General features: G+C 40.6%; 1 protein-coding gene across 9 annotated transcripts; it reads right to left on the reverse strand.

Annotated features, from left to right (window-relative positions):
- CCDC181 (coiled-coil domain containing 181) lies at window positions 1–26,530 on the reverse strand. 9 transcript variants are annotated; one of them, XM_038382144.2, is made up of 6 exons: window positions 26,442–26,530; window positions 20,232–20,404; window positions 4,706–5,650; window positions 2,532–2,678; window positions 1,748–1,899; window positions 1–430 (listed from the first exon to the last, which is right to left on the reverse strand). In XM_038382144.2, the coding sequence occupies exons 2-6, from the start codon at window positions 20,379–20,381 to the stop codon at window positions 268–270; spliced, it is 1,557 nt and encodes a 518-aa protein (XP_038238072.1). In that variant the 5' UTR covers window positions 20,382–20,404; window positions 26,442–26,530; the 3' UTR covers window positions 1–267. The 9 variants fall into 9 exon arrangements, with proteins under 9 accessions (XP_038238072.1, XP_038238014.1, XP_043367590.1 ...); XM_038382086.2 differs by having other exon boundaries at window positions 1,748–1,902; XM_043511655.1 differs by having other exon boundaries at window positions 26,365–26,478.
- Between the last annotated feature and the right edge of the window lie 1,012 nt (window positions 26,531–27,542).

The raw sequence follows: 27,542 nt of genomic DNA on the forward strand, positions 1-27,542 counted from the left end.
CACAGCTATATGGATATTTATTCTCACTTTGGCTCAGTGGGATTGAGAGCACTGCTGAGTCATACACACAACAGAATCAGGTTCAAATTCTAAATAAATAAATAAATAAATAAATGGTAAGTAGTAAATGCATTGTCAGTTAAGAGAAAATTTTTAAATTATTTAAAGATTTTTAAATACCATAAAAGGGCACCGGTTGTCAAGAATCACAGCTCAAGCCATAATAGGTATGTCAGCTGACATTAATAATCGACACACATCAAACCTTCAGCTGTAATGGTCTGTGAAGCGGAAGGATTTAGGTTCAGAAATGGTGCAGAGGATATTCTGGATTTGTTTTGCTCTTCTGGCTTCTAGCCTAAGTTGCCTCGATCGCGCTTTGGCAGCCAGTTCCTCTGCTCGCTTTTCCTCTCTCTTTCTTTTTAGCCATCTGTGGAGAAAAACAACTTTGGAAGCACGGATAGCGATTAAAAAAAGTTTTTGACCACTCACTGGCCATCACTTCTGGCTGTATTCAAAGCAGACAACTGTTCTCTTAACGGGGAGAGTTAACTAAAGCCACTGCATCACTTAGCAAACAGGCTACATCCAGGAATTAATTGTTTTCTAGGGTCAAAGCACATCGGGGAAACTAGTGAGACAGATCTACAACAGTGTCAGCAGTGAGAAGAGTGGAACCCTTTGCCTGAAGCAAATGCAGTGCCTTTTCCAGAAACCCCTTTACTGATCTACAGCCTATGTTCCCAATACAACTTCCTACTATGGGGTTGCACCTTGATCAGCAGGCTGGGAACCAGCAGGAGTTGGTGATGTTGGGAGGAGGCTGGGGAGGGCACTGCCTGAAAACTTCAATTGGAGGAGTACAATAAGGTTGGGAGGAGGGTCAGAGGAACTGAAAGTGATTTCACCAGATTCTAGTCAGGACTGGCCCTAGGCATCTGTGGATATTCAGACTGCCAGGCCCCCCAAAACAACAGGGCTAAAAGGGCTGTAGTTTTCATCATCTGTGAAGAATGTAAAGGACTCCATTTCTGTGTTCAAAGGATGGCACATCTGATAGGCCAGTTCTGCCTTCAATTCTGAGGAAAAGTGTCTCCCACATACTTTACAAGTTTAAAATTAGATAGTAAGCTATGTTTTTCACAACAACATCTTGCTTTCTGCTTTAGAGAAACTAAAATAGTAAAGGGATGTTCAGCCAGCATCAGATCTAGATATTTTAACTGCTTTAAACATTAGCTGGACTTTCTTTACTAGACGAAAGTCACTCAGCACTGGGTTGTGCACCTTGGCTAGAGGCATATAGAATAAAACAGCCTTATTTTGTAGATTTTTCATACAAACAGCATCCCAAAATACTTGCATTAAATAATGACGAGGAAAGAGAAATTGAGAGATTTTAAAGGAGAAATTTGGAAGAAGAGTGAGCATCAATGAGGCAGAAAGAGTGAGGCTGTACCAGGTGTTAGGAACAACACAGAAGAAGGCTCTTACACCCATAGGAACAAAGGGGAGGATAGTTCTCAAATCTTTGCTGAAAACCTCCTCTTCACTTCTTTCCCCAGCCACTATAATTCACTTCATTCAAAATATGTTGCTTCCCTTTCAAACGTTTTAAAATGTAGCTTTCATAACAGATGCTTAACAAATAAAGTTGCATTATAAAATAAATTTTATAATTTAAGTTGCTGAAAGACATAACATTCGAATTTCCTTGCTCCGTAGAAAATAAGAACCATAGACTTACTGTTTAAAGGCTCTGTCACATTCCTCTGTTCTTGGAAGGAAGTACAGGCACTCTTCCTGGCGTCTAAGGATTTCCATTTGTTTTTCTTTCATTTGATCTTGGTGCTTTTTTTTAAGCCATAACCTGAAAGCTTCCTCTGGATCTCTGTTCTCCTGCTATATAAAGTGCGCACACATACACACACACACAATTAAATATGCAGTTTGTCTTTGAAATTAATATAACAGTACTACTTTGAATTTCTCTAGCATCTTCCATCCCAGGTTATGAAACATACTTTATAAACAATGCTGAATTTAGCCTCACAACCTTACTAAGTATTACCACCCCCATTTTAGAACCTGAGACACAAAGTCCTGGTTCTAAGACTAGAGTTTTTGGCTGCCGTTGTAACACGTGTAAATCGCTTGCTAACACAAGTGTAAATAAATGCTAATGGAGACACTTCACAAACATTAGTTCCTGGTTGTGATTCACCATAGGGCAAAGCTCCCAAATCATCATCATATTAAATGCAATATAGTAACATTTCTCATAAGTGATCCTATGACCATAAAGGTCACATGAGCACAGCTTGCTGCATGATTCATCCTGTTAAAACTGGAAAATTCCGATATATGAGCAGTTCTAGCACTTTTAAGAGAAAACAGTGTGGCAAACATGGAATATTCCTTGCTATGTTCATTTTTATAATGCTGAGCTGAGCAAAATAGGTGTAAATTTCAATTTTTCTGAATACTTACAGCACACTTAACAGGTATGGGATGGAGAGGTCTTAACTTACTCTACTATTTGAGCCTTCTAGTTCCTTTGCACGCTGAATTCGCTTCTCTTCCTGCACTTGTTCTTTTTTCTTCTGCAACCAAGCTCTAAAGACCATGTCATTCTCTCTCTTCTTTTCTTCTTCCTGTTGTTTTTTTTGTGCTGCTTCCTTGTGTGAAATTAAGGATTGAGTAATATCTTACAAGAAAGGTGTTAATCTGACACATGCAAAGGGGTTCAGCGTCAGAGCGAACACCAAAAATAGTCTGAATTACTTGCCCTAAAACATACTGAGAGAAATGGGAATAATCAACGGACACATCAAGTCAATACTACCTTGAGGAGAAAACTGGCCTTGAGCACCTCTGTGATTAAGGTTACATTTGGAGGCTTTCATTCTAACCCTTATTATTACAACCTCAATTTCCAGAAACCTTCCATGCTTTGTCTCAAATCACTGGAGGTTCAGTAGAAGTGGGTCAGGACACTTTAAACCCGATCTACCCTATGGCTCTAAGTGGTTTAAAATAAGTTTCACTGACCTGTTTTCAAAATTCGTTACAAATTTTCTCCTGCCTAGACAGACACTAAAAATCAACAGTTTTGTGACTGCAGGCATTAGCCTATAATAGAGGTTTCTGGAGTGACCACGCATTGGAGTTGAGGAGAATGTCATTTAATCATGGAGACACTGATAGCTTAACACTTCTCTGAAGCTAACATGATGGATTGCTTTTTAAAAAAAGCAGAAAACAGTCTTTGAGAGGTCTGTGAACGTTTGAGGATATTTTGGTCATTGCCAAGCATTCCAATAAACCAAACTATTCAGAAATTTTGTCTCATGATATTTTGTTCCTCTTTGGCACAAAATCTATGCACCCATCAAATTCAAAATACCAAAATACCACTCCTTTGAAGTCCAAATATCTTTTTCCCTGAAATCTTTTAGCAATTGTCTTCAAAAACTGACAATTGTTACACATTTTTGAGGTCTCTGCTACACACAATCTTTCAGAAACTTACTTTTCCTACTACATATTATTTTCCTGAGAGCCAAGAGGAATCATAGTACAGTTTCTTCTCTTTAGTACATGATTATAAAATAAAGGCACTGATCTGGCCTTCTACAATAGGTCTGTCTAAGGCCCGTTCTACACAATGAAATTCGATCAGTACATCACTCAGGGATGTGGAAAAAAAAAAGTCTACCTCCCCCGAAAGATGCAGTTAAACCGACCTAACCCCCAGCGTAGACAACATTAGGTTGACGGGAAAAATTAGCTCCCGCCTCTTGGGGAGGTGGATTAATTATGACGATAGGAGAAGCCCTCCCGTCAGTGTAGGCAGTGAGTGCCTTCAGTGAAGCGCTGCTGCAGCAATGGCACTGCAATATTTCAAGTTGAAACAAGCCCTATGTCTTGTTTGAAATTTCTTTCCTACATAACAGTGTTGAGAGTTGAGTACTTGAGTTGTTTTCCATTGAACCCCTACATAAAAAACACAAGCAATTCCCACAAAGGAAACCTTTGAGGTTGCTTGAGGGCAACACTCACCCACACAAACCTTTAAAAGCAAGGAAATGTCCAGTTACAGTAGTCTTCTTTAGCATACTTTCACCCACACACCACATTCACCAACAGACTCTGCCGCTCTTTAAATAAGTTCCATATACTGCCAACATATACATCAAACACACTACACACACCACATTCCTTACAGTCACACTTCAATGCAAACCTTTAACTCCCAAACAGTTCCCCATGGGAAAACCATATATCACATACTTATTCAGCATACAGATTCTAACAACGTCACAGAGGTCAGAGTTAAGGTTTTGGATTGAAATGTGATGGCGTGTGGGGCATGTGTGTGTATTCAGTTACTGTACATAGAGATGTATGAACTTATGAACAGAAAGGAAGAGTGTCAGTGAAAATGGTGAATGTGATGGGGGTAGGCATGTTTATGGATATATTAAATGGACATTTCCTTGCTTTCCATGCATGAGCGTTGCCTTAACTAGTTTTTAATGAAAGAGATTTTTATGGATTTGGATTATTAAGTGCAAAGTATTATTATACCATTGGGGAAACGATCAACTGAATGGCTTTTGAGAAGCAATATTTTCCATTAAGTTTGAGAAACACAGAAGGTCTGGTGGTCACTATGTTCTGGTTATTTCCTTTGTACTCTCACCTCTTTCCTTAGTTTCTCTTTCCTTTGTTGCATCTGTTTTTGCATCTCTTTTTGTTTGGGTGAAAGACCATAGGTGGAGCTTCTCAAAGGAACATTTGCAGACTGCACTCTGCGGGGAGTTCTTCCCATTCCCCCACTTCTTGCCATGTTGATGGCTGAGTTTGGGCGATACTTAGGGTTAGGTGGAGGCTTAGGGAAACAGACAGACTCTTCTCCAATGGGAAAGAAAGCATTTACCCCTGGCTGCACTAAAGGCTCTTCCTTTCTTAGACTGGGAGTGCCAAAAATAATGGAATGGGAAAACTTAGGAGAAATAGGTTGAGCTTCAATGTCAGTGAAAGAAACACTTATCGGGGGCAAAAAGCCATGGCTTTCAATATCACGTAAACTCAAGAGTTCAAACTTCCCATCTTTCTCTACTAGGATCTTGCCATCCTTGTGTTCCTCATCCTTGCCACCATTAAGTGAAAAAGACATGCTTTCCAGTCCTGGCTCATTAGAAATATGCAGTTGAGACAGCCTACTTGAAATATCCTCTTCACTTTCAGGATCATTTTTATAAGCTTCCGTATCTTCTAGAGGGGGAACTTCCAGATCTACCAATTTATCTTTGAATTTTAGTTTCCTTTCTCTATTCTCATCCAGAGGTTCTTGGTTCTCCAGCAGCTTGTTGGCTTCTTCGATCTTTTCCAAAATATAGCGCTTTATTTCTTCATCATCTTCCTCATCCAGTTCGTGCTGGTTTTCCAGCTTGGACTCCTGAATGGAGCTTTCACTGTCAGTATCAGATGTATGATCCAATGGTTTAACTTCGGGTACGGATACAGATTTTTCTTCATTTGGTGGACTCTCCTCCAGATCTGCATCAGGCTGAGGAAGCTGATCTACACATTCTTCTCTTTCCTCATTGTCTTCGTCAATATTTGCTTCTACATCCTCTTCATTCTGATCAAGATTTTAAAAAGAAAGAGAGTCCTCCTTTTTAAATTGTATAAGAAATAACCTCTCTAATAAGTTAAAAACTAACACTGGGTAGTTTATACATTCATAATATATCATTGAGGTTGGGACTTTAAAACCACAGAAATCAGGAAATTTACAGTTTAAGCTCCCGTGGCAAAGAACTGAATATGCCCCTTTGAGCATATTACTCAGACTTTAAGGCCAGAAGGGACCATCATGATCATCTAGTCTGACCTCCTGAACACTGCAGACTACACCCACTCCTGTAACATACCAATAACCTCTGGCTGAGTTCCTGAAGTCCTCACATCATGATAAAGGCTCCAAGTTACAGAGAATCCACCATTTACAGTAGTTGAATCCTGCAAGCGACCCATACCCTATCCTGCAGAGAAAGGTGAAAAACCCCCAGAGTCTCTGCCAACCTGACCCCGAAGAAAAAATTTTCCTGCCCCCAAATATGGCAATCAGTTAGACCCTGAGCATGTGGGCAAGACCCAACAGCCAGATACCTGAGAAATAATTCTCTGTAGTAACCCATCACCGGTGATTGGAGATATTTGTTGCTAGCAGTCATACATCGGTTACATGCCATTGTAGGCATTCTCATCATACCATCCCCTCCATAAACTTATCAAGTTCAGTCTACATAAAAGTTAGGTTTGTTGCCCTGACTACTTCCCTTGGAAGGCTGTTCCAGAATGTCACTCCTCTGATGGTTAGAAATCTGTCCAATTTCAAGCCTAAACTTATTGATGGTCAGTTCATATACATTTGTTCTTGTATCAATATTGGTGCTTAACTTAAATAACTCCTCTCCCTCTCTGGTATTTATCCCTCTGATATCTTTATAGAGAGCAATCATATCTCCCCTCAGCCTTCTTTTGGTTAGGCTAAACAAGCCAAGCTCTCATAAGGTAGGTTACTCTTCTGATCAGCCTAGTAGCCCTTTTCTAAACCTATTCCAGTCTGAAGTCATCTTTCTTAAATGTGGGAGACCAGAATTGCACAAAGTATTCCAAATGCAGTCTCACCAGTGCATTGTATAATGGTACTAACACTTCCTATCTCTACTGGAAATACCTTGCCTGATGCATCCTAGGACTGCATTAGCTTTTTTCACAGCCATATCACATTGGTGGCTCTCATCATCCTGTGATCAACCAATACACCCAGCTCTTTCTCCTCTGTTGCCTCCAACTGATAAGTCCCCACATTATAGCAAAAATTCTTGTTAGTCCCTAAGTGCATGACCTTGCATTTTGCACTATTAAATTTCATCCCATTTTTATTACTCCAGTTTACAAGGTCATCCAGATCTTCTTGCATGATATTCCAGTCCTCCTCCATATTGGCAATACCTCCCAACATTGTGACATCCTCAAATTTTATTAGCACACTCCCATTTTTAGTGTCAAGATTATTAATAAAAATGTTAATGAAGATAGGTCCCAAGACCAATCCCTGAGGAGCTCCACTAGTAACCTCCCTGCTCCAGCCTGACAGTTCACCTTTCAGTAAGATCCCCATTATAGTCTCCCTATTAGCCAGTTCCTTATCCACTTTTCAATTCTCATATTAATCCCCATCTTCTCCAATTTAACTAACTTTCCCATGTGGAACTGTATCAAATGCCTTGCTGAAATCTAGATAGATCAGATCTACTGCATTTCCTTTGTCTGAAAAACAGGTATCTTCTCAAAGGAGATCAGGTTGGTCTGGCACAATCTACCTTTTGTAAAACCATGTTGTATTTTATCCCAATTACTGTTTACTTCTGTATCCTTTACTTTCTCTTTCAACATTTGTTCAAAGACCTTGCATACAACTGAGGTCAAACTAACAGGAAAAAAGTGACCTAGTAAACTACAGGCCTTTCTTAAAAATAGGTACTATAGCAGCAATTATCCAGTCTTAAATTCACAGATCGATTAAAATCCTTGCAATTTCATATGCCAGTTCTTTTAATATTCTTGGATGTCCCCCCAATTTAGTCCCATTAGATTGTTTGAGTTTGACTTTCACCTTGGGTGTGGTAATTTCTACTTCCATACCCTCATTAGCCACCCTGCCATTGTATCTAACCTTCTCATTGCCTCAGTTTTTAATAAGGGTAAAGTATCTGTTTAGGTGTTGGGCTATGCCTAGATTATCTTTAATCTCCACCCCATCCTCAGCGTTTAGCGTTCCCACTTCTTGTTTTCTTTCTTTTTATTTATATGGCTACAGAACCTTTTACTATTAATTTTAATCTCCTTTGCAAGGTACAACTCTGCTTGGCTTTTGGTAGTTCTCACTTTTTCCCTGCACTTTCTGACCTTCAAGAGGTAGCTTTCCTTGCTGATCCATCCTACCTTCCATTGCTTGTAGGCTCTCTGTTTTCTCTTAACCACCTGTTTGAGATGTTTGCTTATCCAGCTTGGTCTGCAACCCTTCCCTACAAATTTTTTCCCCTTACTTGGGATACAGGGTTCAGATAGTTTTTGCAACTTTGACTTAAGTAATTCCAAGTGTCCTCTGCATTCAGTTGCTTGAGTTTTTCAGTCCAGTCCACTTCCCTAACTAATTCCCTTCATTTTTTAAGGTTTGCCCGTTTGAAATCAAGGACGCTAGTTGCAGATCTATTTTTGTTCAAACTGAATTAGCTCATGATCACTTGAACCAAGGCTGCCTCCTACAATCAGATCTTCTATGAGGTCCTCACTACTCACCAATAGCAAATCTAAAATGGCCTCACCTCTTTTCAGTTCACTAACTATTTGGTGAAGAAACATGTCGACTATCACATGCAGAAAAATCTCGGCCCTACTATTATTAGTAGCACTTGTCCTCCAATCTATATCTGGAAAGCTAAAGTCTCTCCTAACAACACAATTACTGGTAGTCTTTGTTTAATTAAAAACATTAAAGAGGTCTCTATCCATATCTAAATCAGATCCTGGGGGTCCATAGCATACCCCAAGCACTATCCCAGGGGAACCTCTGGTAATTTTCTTCCCAAAAGTGATATTGACACAGACTGTTTTATCCATTCCATCATTTCTAATTTCTTTACAGTCTACCTCATCATTAATATATAATGCTACTCCACCATCTTTTCTTCTGTCTTTCCTGAACAACACATACCCTTCAATACCTGGACTCCAGTCATGATTACTATTCCACCATGTTTGTTATCCCTATAATATCTGGTTTCACTTCCTTCACCAGTAGTTCTAATTCCTCTATTTTGTTACCAAGGCTCCTTGCACTGGTATGCAAATATCTTAGTTGTTTCTGCTTGGCTTTACCCAGATTCCTCACCCAATTTGGAAGTCATTCTACTGCCAGTGTTGTCTACCTGACTGTTGGGTTCATTGGTACTGACACTACTGTACGCCTTGCTGGAGCCCTCGGCATAACCAGCAGTGTAAGCCAAAGGCTGTGAACCAGAATAGGCCTGGCCTTGGCAAAACAACACACTAGGTATCAGCTAACACCAAGTAAGCACATTCCTGACTGGAGAGAATGGTGCAAAAAATACAGATCTCTCAAAAAACTACCTAAACGCATCCCAAAGAGATAGTACAAGAACACATTGACCCCTCATAAGATAAGGATGTGATGGACAGGATAATAGAGAAGGATGTTTTGTTCAAACTAGCAGGAACAAAGATAAGGGTGGCAACTAACAAGGTCTGGAGTATAATATGCAACATGTTTGTATTAACGTATAAAAGGAGGAGAAGTCATAGGAGGGGACAACTTTGTAATCACCAAGGGGACAGCATCCTGGTGTACTGACTGAGGGGGTACCTTGTCATGGGCATACATGTGTTAGTGTACCTGTAGCTCCTATGGGGCGCTAGTACCATGCTTTGTTGACAATAAGCCTGTCCAAAGGCCTTTGCCACTGAACCGAGCCTGTGGTATTTCTTGTGAACAACACTGAGGTCTGCTGAACTAACATGCTGCACTGTCTGCTAGTGCAGCTGACATTGGAGCTCCAAGAATAGCGACACTGGCAGCAGCAACAACATGCCACAGCACTAACAACAACCATCTCTCCTCTTAATGTCCATTATCCTACCCACTGCTGTTCCTTTCTCCACTGATGTATTCTCTTTCTTGATTTTCCTCCTGGTCATTAGAATCAGGCATGGAGATTACATAAGTGTCTTCCTCAAGTTCCTAGTTTAAAGCTCTTTCAATCAGTTGTGCCAACCTCCATCCCAGAAGTCTATTTCTCTTCCTACTTGGATGGAGTCCATCCCATGAGAATAGCCCTCTGTTCATGAATGCCTCCCAGTGGTCAAACATCCCAAAGCCTTTCACCACTTCCTGAGCCATCAGTTGATCATCATAATCTTGTCTCATCTTCATTCTCATCCTCTAAGAACAATAAGAATCCCACTGAAGATCACCTGACCTTCTATTTCTTTAGGACAAATCAGTGGATTCTTTCCTGCTCCTATTAGGATTCTCTTCAGCCTCAGGTCCACATCCACTATCTTTGCTCCCAGTGGACAGCACACCCCTCTGTTCTCTGGATCAGCTCTGGCAACATGCCTGTCGGTTCTTCTTAGTAGGGAGTCACCAGTCACATAGACCTGCCTCTTCCTGGTGTTGGAGTGAATCTCTGGCCCTCCTCCTATTCTTTCTGGCTGCAAGTCCTCTTGTCTTTTGTTCTCCCCTGCAATCTTCTGCAAGTTCTCCTGTATCCTCACGGGGCTCTGAACTCAGGCTATCTCCATTGACTCTTCCCCTCTTCTTACAGAACTAGCCAATCTTTTCTTCCTTGCCCTCCCCCTTGTTACTGCCTGCTGTGCCCCTTCTTCATTTTCCAACTCAGCAAACCTGTTCCTGAGCTTTATTTCTCCCTCACTAGCCTTTTCCTCTACGTAGTTCTCGCAGTCACATGGTTCCACTAACCACTTTCCATACCCAGTCTACCACTTCAGCTTCCATCTGTGACTCTTGACTTTCCCTTTAAGCCTCGTGCCTTCCCGCAATCATCTGCTCGAATCCCCTTCGAAATTCAACCATAGTTTCCACCTGCATCTCCAAACCTCAGATCTTCTCTTCCATCAGCTCTATTAGGCAGCACTTCATACAAACAAAGCTCTTTTTGGGGTACCTGCTCTAGAATAATATACTCCTATAGCATCCAGTCATCTTCATTGTCTCTTCCATTCCTTGGATCACTACCACTGCTATCTCTGTATTTGTCATAGCCTTCCCTCCCAAGATTCTGTCAAGGAACTGAAAAAAAACAAACACCACACACCCACTTCCACAAACTTCCCTTATAAACTCCCTGGTTTTCAGCTGGGTGTGCTGGCTCCTGAGCCGCTGGCTGGCTGGCCCATTCACTGTCTTTATAGGCCCTCTATCAGGGAAGCCCTACCCCCTAATCAGAGTCTCTCACAGTGCACTACCCCCTACCAGCCTCCGCAATTTGGGTAACACACATACACATACATACATACATACATACACACACACACACACACACACACAATGCACACAAACACACCCAAAAACACAAGAAGTCACTCTCAGTCCCTTAGTAACAGGGGATTGCCCCCTCCCACTGAACTCCCACTCAGACTCCACTGTTTTTAGCTCTGTTGGCTGGCTCCTGTGCCTCTGGCTCCTTTGTTGCCTTAACAGGCCCACCAATCAGAGAAGCCCCACCCCCTAATCAGGGCTTTGCTTCTCTCACAGCACACTGCCCCCTTCCAGCCTCTGCAAATATTCATTAGAAGAGGATCTTTTAGTACATGATCACACAAGGTTTAACTCAGTTTTCATAACATGCTTGATTTTCGCTCCCTCATAAAAATCCATAAAAAAAAAATCCAATATCAGCTTCAGAATTGGTATATGAAGTATGTGACCAAGGCACAATTTTTCAACCATGCTTAAACAGGACAGAGCTCAGAAGTGAGTCATTAAAATATAGGTGTTAGTAGTGTTCAAAAGTTCATTTTTGTCACTATGTAGCATAAAAATGGAAAGAGATAAAACTCAGTTTACTGGATGCATCTGTCAAGATCTAATGCACAGGACTAAATATAAAGGAATACAAAATACTTTGTACATGCATTCATGGTTATCAAGAAAAATAATTTATCAGTACTTTTAAGCCATGTTCATAGCTCAGCTTTTAAAGTTGCAAGCAGCTCTCCATTACAAGCCCTTATTTTTTGACCCCCATGTATATTTGTTAAAAATAGCCCATTTTGTCTGAAAAGTCCTAGTTGTAAGGAGAAACATTTGAGGATTTGAACACAAATGCTTTTTTGAGCTCCAGATTTATTGACATGTCCCATTCTGCAGATTTCTCCAAGCCTTTTTGGATTCCTATAACTCAGAAAAGAATTGCTATCTTACAGTAACTGGAATTCGAGATGCATTGTCCCTATGTCAGGCTGGAGGGAGGTTACCAGTGGAGTTCCTCAGGGATCGGTTTTGGGACCACTCTTTTTATTACTGACCTCGGCACAAAAAGTGGGAGTGTGCTAATAAAGTTTGCGGATGATATAAAGCTGGGAGGTATTGCCAATTTAGAGAGAGACCAGGATATCACACAGGAAGATCTGGATGACCTTGTAAACTATAGTAACGGGATGAAATTTAATAGTGAGAAGCGTAAGGTCATACATTTAAGGATTAATAACAAGAATTTTAGTTATAAGCTGGGGACGCATCAATTAGAAGTAACGGAGCAGGAGAAGAACCTTAGAGTATTGGTTGATCACAGGATGACTATGAGCCGCCAATGTGATATGGCCGTGAAAAAAGCTAATGCGGTCTTGGAATGCATCAGGCGAGGTATTTCCAGTAGAGATAAGGAGGTTTAGTACTGTTATACAAGGCACTGGTGAGACCTCACCTGGAATACTCTGCGCAGTTCTGGTCTCCCATGTTTAAGAAGGATGAATTCAAACTGGAACAGGTACAGAGAAGGGCTACTAGGATGATCCGAGGAATGGAAAAAGGAGACTCAAGGAGCTTGGCTTGTTTAGCCTAACCAAAGGAAGGTTGAGGGGAGATATGATTGCTCTCTATAAATATATCACAAGGATAAATACCAGAGAGGGAGAGGAATTATTTAAGCTCAGTACCAATGTGAACACAAGAACAAATGGATATTAACTGGTCATCAGGAAGTTTAGACTTGAAATTAGACGAAGGTTTCTAACCATCAGAGGAGTGAAGATTTGGAATAGCCTTCCAAGGGAAGCAGTGGGGGCAAAAGATCTATCTGGCTTTAAGATTAAACTCGATAAGTTTATGGAGGAGAAGGTATGATGGGATAACATGATTTTGGCAATTAATTGATCTTTAAATATTCATGGTAAATAGGCCTAATCCCCTGTGATGGGATATTAGATGGGTGGTATCTGAGTTACCCAGGAAAGAATTTTCTGTAGTATCTGGCTGGTGAATCTTGCCCATATGCTCAGGGTTCAACTGATCGCCATATTTGGGGGCGAAAAGGAATTTTCCTACAGGGCAGATTGGAAGAGGCCCTGGAGGTTTTTCGCCTTCCTCTGTAGCATGGGGCATGGGTCACTTGCTGGAGGATTCTCTGCTCCTTGAAGTCTTTAAACCCCGATTTGAGGACTTCAATAGCTCAGACATAGGTGAGAGGTTTTTTGCAGGAGTGGGTGGATGAGATTCTGTGGCCTGCATTGTGCAGGAGGTCAGACTAGATGATCATAATGGTCCCTTCTGACCTTAGTATCTATGAATCTATATTCTACTGTTAATACACGTGTTTCATGTCCCTGACATCAGACAAATCTTGCTAGCAGTGCCTGTCTGACCCATGTATGTGCCCTGCCTATCCTAGTGCCTAGTACCAGAGATATATAGGGCAGTGCAGGACCAACCAACATTCTAGTTCCTTCTCTACCATGAATCCACATAGTTTAAAAGTTATCTGAAGCAGACAGAAAAGAGGGTGGATACTGGAATACACATAGGGACAACACGTCTTAAAGAATGACATTTACTGTAAGGTAAGTAACTTTTGTTTCTTGAGTGCTTGTCCCTATGTGTATTCCACTGCAGGCGACTCCCAAACCGCCGGTAAAGCAAGGAAGTGTGGTCTCATTAAGATTGATAAAATTAGGTTGAGGTCCCACATAAGTATAGGTTTAAACACTGGAGGAAATGCTCTCCCTAGCCTTTCAGTCATCTAGATGCGTTAAGGTGAAAAAAAATACAGTAGAATTGTCTATAGATGGATGGAATGCACTAATGGCCACTAGATACACCCTAAGAGAACTGAGTGAAATATCCCAGGTTTTTAGCAATCTAATGTAATCCAAAATCTCTGATATACTAGATTAAAAGGGTAATAGTTGACATCAATCAGATACAAACCTCTTCCACTGTGCATCGTAAAATTTTCTTGATGAACATTTCCTACTACTGATTAGGATTACTTGGACTTCAGACGAACATGATCTCTCTAACTCAGAGATCTATCTAAATACCAAACTGCCAGGTGAAGGGTGGACGATTCAAGGGAGGCCAACTGTTCCTTTGTCTAGAGCAGCGGTTCCCAAACTTGTTCCGCCGCTAGGGCCGGGCTGTTTACCTGCTGCGTCCACAGGTTCAGCCGATTGCAGCTCCCAGTGGCCATGGTTCGCTGCTCCAGGCTAACGGGAGCTGCTGGAAGCGGCACAGGCCGAGGGACGTACTGGCTGTTAGATGTTAGAGGCAGACAAATCATAGAACGGATGGAAAAATGAAGCAGCTCTGAAAGCCAAGATAATCGTGGCCATCTCAAAGCTACCAAAATAACTGTTGCTTTGATTGTTCTTAGTACCCTTGGAAGAAGAGGAATTGGCAGGAATGCGTACATTAGGGTTTCTCACCATTGAAATTGAAAGGCAATCCATCAGAGAACCTGGACTCTGTCCTTTTCTTGCACAGAACTTCTGACATTTCTTGTGTGTGTCCATTACAAACAAATTTACTGCTGGCTGACCTCAACAGCTAAAGATGGCTTGTACCGCTTAGTCAAAAAGCACTCATTCATGATCTCTGAAAAAAATGCCTGCAGAGATTACCCGCTAGTGTTGTGTACACCCATAAGTGAACTGTTGACAGAGTGATCTGATGGCATGTGCACCAATTCCAGAATCTTATTACTTCTTTTCACAGGAGGGAAGAATATTCTTCTCCCTGTTTGCTTATGTAATATACTGCTGTTGTGTTCTCTAACATAATTTAAATGGACTGATTTGGAATAATTGGCAGAAACTGATTGCATGCATTGTAAACTGCTCTGAGTTCAAGTATGTTGATGTAAACCAAGATTCTTGTGGAATCCAGGTTCCTTGCACTAGGGGCCCATCTAGATGGGCTTCCCATCCAAACAAAGATACAAACAAAGATGGAGTTTGTCATGTGGTGTTATGTAGGTACATAATGCAATGTGACCCTGGCAGACAGCTACAATATCCTATAGTTATTCAAGGACTTGACTGCAGTTGATTTATTCGATGGACATGGTCTGAAACCTCTCACAAGGCAAATGAGCTTTGACTACCCTGGAGTCCAATCTCACTCCTACAAACTCTGTACTTTGCGTTCTTCTTATTCTGAACCCCATATTTTGGGAGAGATGGAGAGGACTGGGCACTGACTCTTGAGCCTCTTAATAAGCTCTCCCTTCAACTAGCCAGTCATCTAGATACGACTACACTTATCCCTTTTTGACACAGATATTACTACTAACATCTTCATGAATACTCTGGTGCTGTTGCTAGGCCAAACGGAAGCACTCTGCATTGATAGCAATCTGATTGATGATAAATCTTAGGAGCCTCTTGTATGCTTTCATCTAGATGAAAATAAGCTTCTTTGAGTTTGAGAACAATCTCCTTGAACTAGCAATGGAATTATTGAGACTAAGCTGATCATTCTGATTCTTAAATGACAAACTGTAGTGTTTAGCTGTCTGAGATCTAAAATGGCGTCTTCATCCTCCTGTGAAATAAGGACGTATCTGGAATAAAAGCCTCTCCTCCTCTGTGTTGAGGGGATACTGTTTCTACTATCCCCAACTGTAACAGAGAAATTCTATATCTTGTAGAAGAAGCCTCTCAGTAGAGGGGTCCCTAAAAATGGACAAGGAGGTGGACTGTAGGAGATAAAAGTGTAAATTTGTATTTTATGAAAGGTGGTAACAATTTCCAGTACCATTGGTCATGAGTCCTCTGTAATTCTCTAATGGAATTTGAATGGAGTCAGCAATGCTCTTCAGCAATTCATGGAAGGATTTAAACTCATCAGGATATGAAGATGAGGCTGGTACAACTACCTCATCAAGAGAAGAAAATAAAAGACTGACTAAAGCTGAAGTTTTTTCTTCTAATTTAAATAGTTTACAGGAGAAAAAAATCCCCTGCAGTGGTTGCAACCCAAACATTGCAGTAATGTGGTGGTGCCCAAAATCTAGAAGCTAAAGTTCACTGGAAATGTATGATAGTACAAACAAAAGTGAACCAGACTAATCATCCTTTAGTTTCAAATTAAGAAAAAGTTAAAAAGCAAAAACAAACAAACTGGGGAACTAATTAACTTGGATATTTTTTAATTATTTCAGTTGAAATTTATCAAAGGTATTTTGTAATACAAGTGAAGAATTTTTTAAAAAAATATAGGACATACGCCTTATTTTATTGGTATCTTTAAGGCTGGTATGGTAACCATAATTCTGAATGTTAATGGTATAACAATCAAATCTTGTATACACATTATATGTGACATGTTCAATTTAATGGAGAATAATCCCAGATAATAACATTCAGTTGTTTTTCCATTTCTGCACAGAGCACACGACTTCTAGGGTTGTGATCTTACTTACACAAATGAGGGACCTCTGGAATCATATTTCTCTGTAGATGTACCACTTATAGAAAAAATGTGGCTTAAGTTTTTAATTAAAAATAAGATGCATGAGTTTTAAGACATTTTTAAATCAACAGGATTGCAGTTTAACAAAACAGGAGAAAAGAGGAAAGGAAGTGGAGGTAGGACAGAAGGGAGGAGGAAGATGATTGGGAAAGGGCTGGCTGACTGATGGCTGGCTTCTCTGTTGCATGGTGCACGTCGGAACCAATATGAGTAGAAAGGGGGTCAGAGGGAAAACACACCTATATATTAATAAACCAACAGCATATAGTTAATGTCTATACCCCACTTTGAAGACAAAGTGCTACGTAGATAACTGTCCCCTCTAGCACAACTGGTACCATACAGAAGTTCACCTCCATAAGTCCTGGTAGAGTCTAATGAAATGGCACTCTAAATGCCTTATTCATCTCTCACGTGATCTTAAGTACAATTCAAACATCTTCATAAGTTCCTGCTGTTCTGCGTAACAAACTCCTTTGCTGCTTTTCCAAACTGGGTTGGGAGGGTGTGTGTGGAGGATCAGCAGTGGTTGTCTGAGGTCCTGTCAGTGACAAGACTGTGGCCAACATTCCCTCTAAACTTTCTTTGTGCTGAGCAGGCTACAAACTCCACTGAGGACTACATTTTTGTCCTTGGGCAAACTTACACTTTGGTATTTAAAAAGAGGCAAACCCCTAACAGAACTGTGGGAGAGCAGACAATTGATTGCAATAGCTTTCTTGAGAGATCACAGTCGACTGTGTAAATAAGTATTCCAGGACTGCTTAAAGTATGGATTATGTAAATGTGTATTTAAGGACATCAGAAAATGCCTAGTTCCGACAGGACCTACTACAACGGGTATCATGTAAATGTGTGTCCAGGGAGTTTTAAAGACCTGTATTATTGTGCAGTATTGTGCCAACAGTGAAACATTCAGCTGGAAGCAGGTCTCAAGCATTCTACTTCTAGCAGAGCTGATATCCATAATTAATTAAGTTGTGAAGTTTTGCTAAACAATTCTGTTCAAGATTCTTATATTTAGGCTGTAGCTACACTGCCACTTTCAACGCCAAAACTTTAGTCATTCAGGGTTGTGGAAAAAACACACCCCTCAGCGACAAAAGTTTTAGCGCTGAAAAGCGCCAGTATAGACAGCTGTGCTCCCGGCCATAAAGCTACCACCCCTCATTTGGGGTCGTTATTTTTTATCGCCGGCAGAGCTCTCCGCTGGCGATAAAGTGTGACTACACTGCCCATGTCACAGCGCTGCCGTGGCCGCACTGTAACATGGGCAGCGTAGACATACCCTTAGTCATTAAACTCAGGTCCATGGATGAAAGTAAAATTACCACATTTGGCATTACCTGTTACTCTCTATCACAAACAAAACAGATTTTTGCCATGTTCATGCAATAATTAATAATTTAAAAAAAGGGGAAATATGTCACATTACTGACATTTGAAAACCAGTTACTGTAACTGTTACTTTAGGTATTTTAGGAACTTCTGTGTCATGGTCTGTTCAGGTCTCGAGGGACCTCTCTACCATCCCTTCCCAGGAGCCCCTGCCACCCCCACCCCACTCCTTATCCTTTCTGGCTGGCCCTAAGAAGCAGATGAGAGGTGCTGTCCTGCTGGGGAAGCCCACCTGCCAACTATATCCTAATTCTGCAACCACTACAGATTGCTCACCCCATTTGGGGTAACTTTCATCCTCTCTGCCCCTCGCTATTCTGGTCTTTTTCCCCTTTGCCACTGTTTGGCAGTGCCTCTACTCCTTTCTTAACTCCACTTCTACCCCATTCCTGATTTTGACTCTCTGCCCCATATTCTGTCTGTTTTACCCCCGTGTATACAGTTTTCTCTCCTGCACAAATTCAGCCCATCCCTCCTCTCCAGCGTGCCCCCTCTGCACCTTTTTAGTCCACATAAACAGAAGGCAGCACACATCATGATTCCAAGTGAAAGCAGAGTAAGGGCAGAGGCTTCAGCAGATGTTACTGAGCATGCTCAGATTGCTTAAGCAAGTTCAGGAACAGAAAAGTAGCAAATTGCGCCAGAGACCAGTTTGTGCCAGGTTTCAGAGTGGTAGCCATGTTAGTCTGTATCAGCAAAAAGAATGAGAAGTACTTGTGGCACCTTAAACACTAACAAATTTGAGTATAAGCTTTCATGGGCAAAGCCCACTTCATTGGATGCATGCAGTGGAAAATACACACACAGACACACACACACACACACACACACACACAAAACATGAAAAAATGGGTGTTGCCATACCCACTATAATGAGAGTGATCAATTAAGGTGAGCCGGAGGGGAAAAAACAAAACAAAAAACAAAAAACACCCCACCTTTTGTAGTGATAATCAGGATGGCCCATTTCCAACAGTTGACAAGAAGGTGTGAACAACAGTAGGGGAAAAAAATAAGCATGGGGAAATAGTGTAATGACCCATCCACTCCCAGTCTTTATTCAAGCCTAATTTAATGGTGTCCATTTTGCCAATTAATTCCAATTCAGCAGTTTCTCGTTAAAATCTGTTTTTGAAGGTTTTTTTTGTTGTAGTATTGCCACTTTTAGGTCTGTAATCGAGTGACCAGGGAGATTGAATCAACTGAGTCACTCGATTACAGACCTAAAACATAGCATGTGCTATGTAGCTATGCTACAAAGGGCCAAAAGGAGGGCAACACAAACCCATTTTCCATACACAAAAAGCAACCATTTGCTCTCAGTCTGATCTGTTAAAAGAAGAAAGAATGAAAGTAAAGTCACTATGAGAGAGCACAGTCTGCATTGAACTGAATACAAAATAACCATCCTTAGAGATTCAAAAGGTGCAGTACATAGAAAACAGTCACATAGCTAAAATATAACACACAGATGAGATGCAAGCTACAGGAAAAGGCCCTATTCTTATGAGCTCAGCCTTCTATTAGAACTGGTGGCATGCCTCCAGAGGTGATGATGTGAAAGCTGTGGTCTCCAAAAGGCCCAGCAACAGTGGGACTTGGAGTTCTATCTCATGTGGTTTTACACTTGAACAGGAGGATGTGGTGCTCATTTCTGTTGTTAGAGTCCCATTGGGGAGGGTCTTTCAGTCCCTCCACCCAACAAAGGCCAGAAAGGAGAGAAGAATAACAAGAGTGGTAGGAGGGCAGTACCAAACATAGCCTGCCCGAGATAAGCTATCAAATAGTGAATTTCATAATCAGCTTCCATTTTGGCACTAATTCCTCTCTCACTGCATCCCTCCATATTCTCATCTTCATGTAATTTGGAATAAACCAAAGTTTGAGTAGCAAAGTAGTATGAGGCAACATAAAAAATGTATAATGGGAGTTGCACAAATGCTTAAAGATCACCAGCTAGGAAATGGAAGAAGTACTTTTGATCCAAGCACATTCTCTTTGTCCCTATAGGGAATACTGGCTTTTCTATTTTAAAGACCGGAATGATCTGAGTAACTGGAAAAGCCATGTATACCACATCTCTTTCAACTAGAATCCTGAATACCCTTTTCCTAGTTAAATATCAGCATGTTTACAATTACATACATATTTCAAATCAAACTTTGCATTGATTGTATGTGGGGTTCAAGTTGTTAAAAATCTGCAAGTCTATTGTAAAATAATTAGCATTTTCCTAATCAAATACCTCTGTTTCCCCAGGGTCGTCGTCATCTTCTTTTTCTTTTTCTTCATTAATAAACCACTCAAGATCCTTTTCAAAATCATCCTCATATTCTGCACTTTCTGTTGAATCACCAGCCTCTCTTAAGTCATCAGTGTCTTTCTTGACACTCATTTTGGCTTTGTGTTACAGCAATACTACAAGGGGGGAAAATATCGTTATTTTCATAAGATTTTTATTGATGCACAACAATATACTGTTGATACCTGTGGCACATAGGTAAAGTGGTGGACAATACCACCGCCTAGCTACTGTATTTCTATAGCACTTTACAAGAGAAGCTCCCAATGGGGTTTCCATCGTGAATGGATTTAGCCTTTCAACCCATGAAGCAGGGAGATATTTTCATTCCCACCTGTAAAATGGGGATCTGAGACACTGAGAAGCAAGCTGACTCATCCACAGTCTTAAAGAACGTCATTGGCAGAGGTAGAAAGAGAACCCATGATCTCCTAACTTCTAGTCCCTATTCTTTAGCCATAGACCAATTTTGCATGTATAACTACAGTGCTGGTACCAGATAACATCTCTCCTACTGCTTCCATTCCAGTTTTTCTTTGTTGTTCTCTCTCTCAATAGCTATAAAAACAGCAGTGGAGATGTTTCATTTATTATAACAATTCAGTACTGGGGAGGGCAATCCTGCCTGTGGCAGTGGCAATATATTTATTCCCTTAACATGTTACCAGCATAGGCACCACCAGTTCATTCAAAGAAGGTATTGAAACAATTCTCACATGTTAAAGCCAACACAGCAACGAACTGGGGCGCACAATGTCCTAGAATAGACCTTTCATAACTTCCCATAGAGCAGAGTATTCAAAACAAGAAGAGCCTGATGCATCAGACACTTGACTGGAGCCAGTGAGAGTCCTAAATCCAAAGCAGTTGTAGAATCAAACTCGAAATAACTGGTTCCCATTTAAAATATTTATTTAAAAATGCCTCCATTTCCAGCGTAAACAACAGGATTTAGGTGTGGGGGTAAAAACATGTCTTTCAAAGAGTTGAGCATGAGCTAATTTTAAAATTGATTATCAAACTATTAACATTGATAACTGAGAGAAACAACTGGATGGAATTATTAACTAATTGTTTCTCATCTGAGTAGTTTAGGGAATACAAAAGCCAAAAATAGAGTTATTGATAGCAATTAATTTGTCCCACATTCTACCACCAAGAATTCTTTTCTCATGCATTAGGGAATGTCAACCAACCAAAGAAACAACTTTAAAATAAATTAAAAGTTACAAAAATTAGTAATGGAAGTAAAAATAAAAGAAAATATTATTCAAAAATAATGAGCAGATAAGGATTACATAAAAGGTAAATAAATGAGTGATACAATATGTTAACTACGCAAAAGAAACCATATTAAAATAGAGTATACATTCTAGAACTACATCAAAAAAATCAAGGCATCAGCTAGGTCAAAGGAAACAATACCACAAAGCAAGTATAAGTTGAACAAATAACCACAATTAGACATCTATGTCATTCTATTAGTCATTTAGGATACAATACCACTTTGAAAAATCAACTAAAAGAAGAGTACAGCATGTCTGAAGAAGGCAGCACTACAAATCCTTAATATAACTCAAAATCATATTAAAGAAACAGTACTTTATGGGTAAATACAGATTTGAATGAGGCAATTGAATCACAAAATAAATGCAGGCAAATCTACTTCACACCATCAGGTTTCTATGAACTAATATACTTGAGCTATATCACAATCTTTAAACTGAATTAGGAATTGAATAAAACAAGGCAATACAATTTTAGCATTTTAAACTAAACAAGCTTTAGTAAAGCCAAGTAGTAACTTCTTTTGAATACTCTCAGCAAAATGCTTTCAAAACTGACTGGGAGAGTCAAGAGAATAACTTCAAATGATGTGACCGCTTTAAGCACAATATTAATATTTAGTGTACGTACATGCATAATTACTGTTACAATTTTCACAAAACATTTCAATAGCAAAATAGAATAGTTACAATAGCACAAGGATTAAACTGAGTTAATTAGGAGATGATGAAAGGCATGAAAGGTATAGTTACCATGAAATGCAACAGTGTAAAGTTAAGGCTTAAATCAGGAACGGTGAAGTAAGGTGTCTTTAAGAGGCAATGATGGATGCAACAATGCAGTCCCAGTTAATTTATCTAGAGGAAGAGGATGATTTGTGAAAATGTTTAAAGTCTAGAGTGAATGTTGGAAATTTAAGACAAAGAAATATCAAAATTCAACTTGCTCTCAGAGCTTGAGTTAGACAAAGAAATTTCATTCACAGTCTGAGGTTTCTCTCAAACTAAAAGGAAGACAGCAATTAGTAAGTTTTCATAATTTTAGAATGAATTCTGATAGGGCCTTTTTTTAACAGGATAAGTATAGACAAACTACAGTTTTCCAGACTACACTACAGTTTAAATGAAATGGAGAGTATGAAAAGTTATTCTCTCTCTCTCTCTGCACACACAGCAGCACGAACAGCAGATTTTGAAGCGGGAGGGTGAAACAGAAATTACCTGTCACTTGCTCACTCATACAGACGCAGGCAAGAACAGTGCCTGTTAGTTTGGCAAAGTAGGCATGAAAGGGAAATAGACAGAAAGGCAGTCAGAATAGGGGTTAAAGTAGTTAAGCCTTTAAAGCAGTTCAAACTGGAATAAAAGGCAGCAGACCAGTAACGCTAACTCCAAAAAGGTACAACGACACAGCAAAGGCTGAGTTTAAAGCATATAACCAAACGCTTATAATTTCACCTTGTTAACATCTTTAAAGAGTTGCCAACATATTTTTAATAAGCATGGGCAATGATTAAATCAGCCTTAAAAGAATAAGAATACAACCGTATCTGTGCATTAATACAGTGCTAATTAAAACAGTGCTTTAGGTGCTATAGCAAAGCTTATCTCTCGCAATTCTAAGAACCTAGTTTTTGGTTGTTAGCATGGAAAGGAATTTAGGTTTCTATTATGCTGACCACAGTAAGGCTTCTTTGTTCTTTGGATTTATTCACAATCTGTCTTTCAGTTATTGGAACAGAATAGTTTAGCAATATTCCGATGGAAGTTTTAAACCTGGAATTATGCAACACGGGAATTTGGTCCAATAGGTTGATTATATAGGAAAGCAACATAGTTCTTTCCCCAAGGAACTTCTGGTCTTCCTTCAGAGCCCAGGGTTCACCTATGGGTTTGTTGACGGGAAAACAGCGATTACCCCAGACTCTATACTGAAGCAGGATTGTTTTATCTCATCGTTCAGTATGGAGACTGATAGCTCTTGAGCAAGATGGATTTTCGTGATGTCTATTTCTTTAGGAAGGCAACCTCCTTCCTAAGGCTGGTTTCTGGTAGAAATGTATGCCTGGGACCGAATACTCCCCAAGGATGTTATCCATGAAAGACTCAATTAAAAAGAGTACCTCTCTCTCAGGAGATTAAAATGTTAGATTTACCCTAAGGTGGCTCACTTCAGCTAGAAGTGACAACAGTTCATGGGATCAGGCAGCTTCTTTGTAGTAGGAGCATTGATCTTTGGTAGGCAGATGGTACCCTTACTGGTACAGTTACAGCTATCCTTGACTGGCATAGGTCCAATTATTTTATAGGTATTGTTTCCCATTGAAATATATGGATGCAGTGGATTCCTATCTAAAAATGGTCACATCTGATAGTTCACCTTCCCAATAAATAGTTGCAAATTTTGGGGGAGCAACGTGCTGATCACATTGCTGGAAATGTGTCTCTTCACTGACAAGTCAGGAAGAGCTGCCCTATTTGTGTTTGCCCAGGAGAGGGCATTGTGATCTCGCAAAAGTCTATCTTTCAGTCCTTTCTCAAGTCACTGACTCATCAACAGTATCAATTTAAAGTCTTTTTAGTAACTGTGCTGTTTATGCTTTGCATAAAGTTCTACATAGTTATAATAGTCCTTTCACATTCTGTGATATTTGGTGCAGCTTTCTTAAAGTTTTAATTCTGGAGTTCAATATTCATTCTTTACTCAAAAATTTTTCCAAAAAGAATTTTCTCTATTTCTGCTTTAAATATAGGAAAGTTATCACACAAAATTTTGATTATATAATAATGAATTAGTGAAGTTTATTAAGCAAGTTCAACTTTCCATTCCTAATAATCAGAAATACTGCTTTACTACTATATATTTTATTCTGGATAATTTTACATTTACTAGGTAAGTACAACCAAAGTAATAATATTCAACTATAAGTTAATTCTTAGTCATAGTCTCGTACTTAAGAGCATAAGAACGGCTATACTGGATCAGACCAAAGGTCCATCTAGCCCAGTATCCTGTCTTCTGACAGTTGCCAATGCCAGTGCCCCAGGGGGAACGAACAGAACAGGTCATCATTAAGAGATCCATTCCCTTCTTGCCAGCTTCTGGCAAACAGAGGTTAGGGACACCATCCCTGCCCATCCTGGCTTTACCATTAAACTTCTAACCCAATATTTCATTCAACATCTTATTACAAATTGCATATTCATGAGTTATGGACCCCAACATAGGGTAGAAATACTTTGTAAACTAACTGGTACACATGAAAAGAGCATGGTTTAGTAGAACGAGGATATCAGAGACAGGATGGGAAGGAACTTTGAGAGCTAAGCGGTCCCAAATTACGTATGGTGCTTTATTATACTTGGACAAAAACTGCTTGAGAAATTAAGAAACAGAACAAATAAAAACAGTGCACTACTCATTCAATATGTTCTATTCTTCTCCATCACGTGATATAAATTGGCATAGCTCCACTGACTTTCATTAGAGTTAGGCTGACTTACACCAGCTAAGGATCTCTCTCTCTCAAGTGCAGTTAGCTAGCACCTTGCCCTTGCACAGGAGTGAACCGGATTATCTAGTGAGACTTCTGTCTCTATTGTACTGTAATCCTCAATCAGCACAGTAAAGTAAATAAAACTGTTTTTACTTTGTTGGATAATAATCATTAAAAAAAAAAAAAAGTTACACACAGACCACCACATTCAGCTGTAAAAAGCTCTCCACTTAGGCCAGGTCTATATTTAAAAGTTTTGCTGGCTTAGTTATGCCCGTTACAGGTGTGATTTTTTATGACTCAGCTATATAAGCAAAAGTATGCTTTTGCCAGTATAATTTATTCTTCTCACCAATATAGACATACTGGCAAAACTTTCGTGAATAGACGAGGCTTTAGATGGTAAGGTCTTCAGATTACTGGCTGTCTTTGTTATGTGTTTGTACACTGCTCAGCACTGTAATCCAATTAAGAAATAAAAATAAAATCATGGTAGGGACTTGACATGCACAAAAAGAAAGAAATTCAGCATTTATAAAGTTGCAAAGTTCTAAGCACAATCTAAACTCTATCACATTGCACACAGAGTACACAAAACAAAAAAGTTATGGTCTTAACAAAAAAATTACTCTGTATGAACAAAAGGGTATAGAGGGAAGACTAATCATTACCATAATTTTGCATTAAGTTCATGAGACTAACCCTTTGGTAGACTTTGCTAACTTATTTGCCTCATTAACACAAAGCAGTTGTAAAGTCTGTAATGCTCTGGACAGTTTTAAGAACATTTCCAGTCTGCCTCTCAGACATTTTTTTCTAGCTCCTAGAAAAAAAAAAAATCACTAAGACACTATATGTTTATAACGCTTTCCTGCCAAGCTATTGCAACTTGCAACAAATTCATTAACGAATTAAGAGCACGTATCCCCCCTGCGAAGCAGATTACTACTACTAACTCCATTTTACCTATGTGGGGAAACTGAGGCACGGAGCGCTGACAGCGGCTTGCCCAGCACGTGAGTAGCAATGCAAAGCCAAGCAGGGACCTCAGTCACCTCCAGCAGGCTCCAGCCCTGTGCGGGGAGCCCCCGCGGGGCTGTCCAACGCACCTTTCGCCACCGTATGAATGTTCACGCTGCAAAGGAGCCAGTCGCCACCCCCCAGTCGGAGATAAGCCCCGCGGCTAAGCGCATTAGTGGCCAGCGCAAGGGCCCATCCCAAGGGCTGGACCGCGGGAGCCAGGACTCCGCGCCGGGCTCCAGCAGCCGCCCCGTGCCTCGGCCCCTCTCTCGCCTGCGCACGGTGCCGGGAGCCCGCTGCGACTCGCGTTGCCATGGTAGCAGCGACCAGCCCCAGCTCCCCTCACTCACCCGTCCAGCCCTGCGCTGAAGACGGCGGCTCAAAAGGGCCAAACCTCTCTCTCTCCGTTCCCTTGCCTAAGCACCAAAGAGAGGGCGGGGTGAAGTCTCGTGAGAAAATAGACGAGAATGCTGCTTGCCCCGGTTGCCAGGGAGACCTAGATCACGCCTAACCTGGGTAGAGGCTGGAGCGTCGCCATCCTGGAAGGTGGCCAAGGCCAGCCAGAGCAGGGTGTGTTAGCACTTGTGGCACCTTAGAGACTAACACCTTTATTAGAGCATAAGCTTTCGTGAGCTACAGCTCGCTTCATCGGATGCATTTGGTGGAAAAAACAGAGGAGAGATTTATATACACACACAGAGAGAGAACATGAAACAATGGGTTTATCATACACACTGTAAGGAGAGTGATCACTTAAGATAAGCCATCACCAGCAGCAGGGGGGGGAAAAGGAGGAAAACCTTTCATGGTGACAAGCAGGTAGGCTAATTCCAGCAGTTAACAAGAATATCAGAGGAACAGTGGGGGGTGGGGTGGGGGGGAGAAATACCATGGGGAAATAGTTTTACTTTGTGTAATGACTCATCCATTCCCAGTCTCTATTCAAGCCTAAGTTAATTGTATCCAGTTTGCAAATTAATTCCCATTCAGCAGTCTCTCCTTCGAGTCTGTTTTTGAAGTTTTTTTTGTTGAAGGATAGCCACTCTCAGGTCTGTAATCATGTGACCGGAGAGATTGAAGTGTTCTCCAACTGGTTTTTGAATGTTATAATTCTTGACGTCTGAATTGTGTCCATTTATTCTTTTATGTAGAGACTGTCCAGTTTGACCAGTGTACATGGCAGAGGGGCATTGCTGGCACATGATGGCATATATCACATTGGTAGATGCGCAGGTGAACGAGCCTCTGATAGTGTGGCTGATGTGATTAGGCCCTATGATGGTATCCCCTGAATAGATATGTGGACAGAGCTGGCAATGGGCTTTGGTGCAAGGATAGGTTCCTGGGTTAGTGGTTCTGTTGTGTGGTGGCTGGTGAGTATTTGCTTCAGGTTGGGGGGCTGTCTGTAAGCAAGGACTGGCCTGTCTCCCAAGATCTGTGAGAGCGATGGG

Source organism: Dermochelys coriacea, chromosome 1 (genome assembly GCF_009764565.3).
Source record: "Dermochelys coriacea isolate rDerCor1 chromosome 1, rDerCor1.pri.v4, whole genome shotgun sequence".
NCBI lineage: Eukaryota > Metazoa > Chordata > Testudines > Dermochelyidae > Dermochelys > Dermochelys coriacea.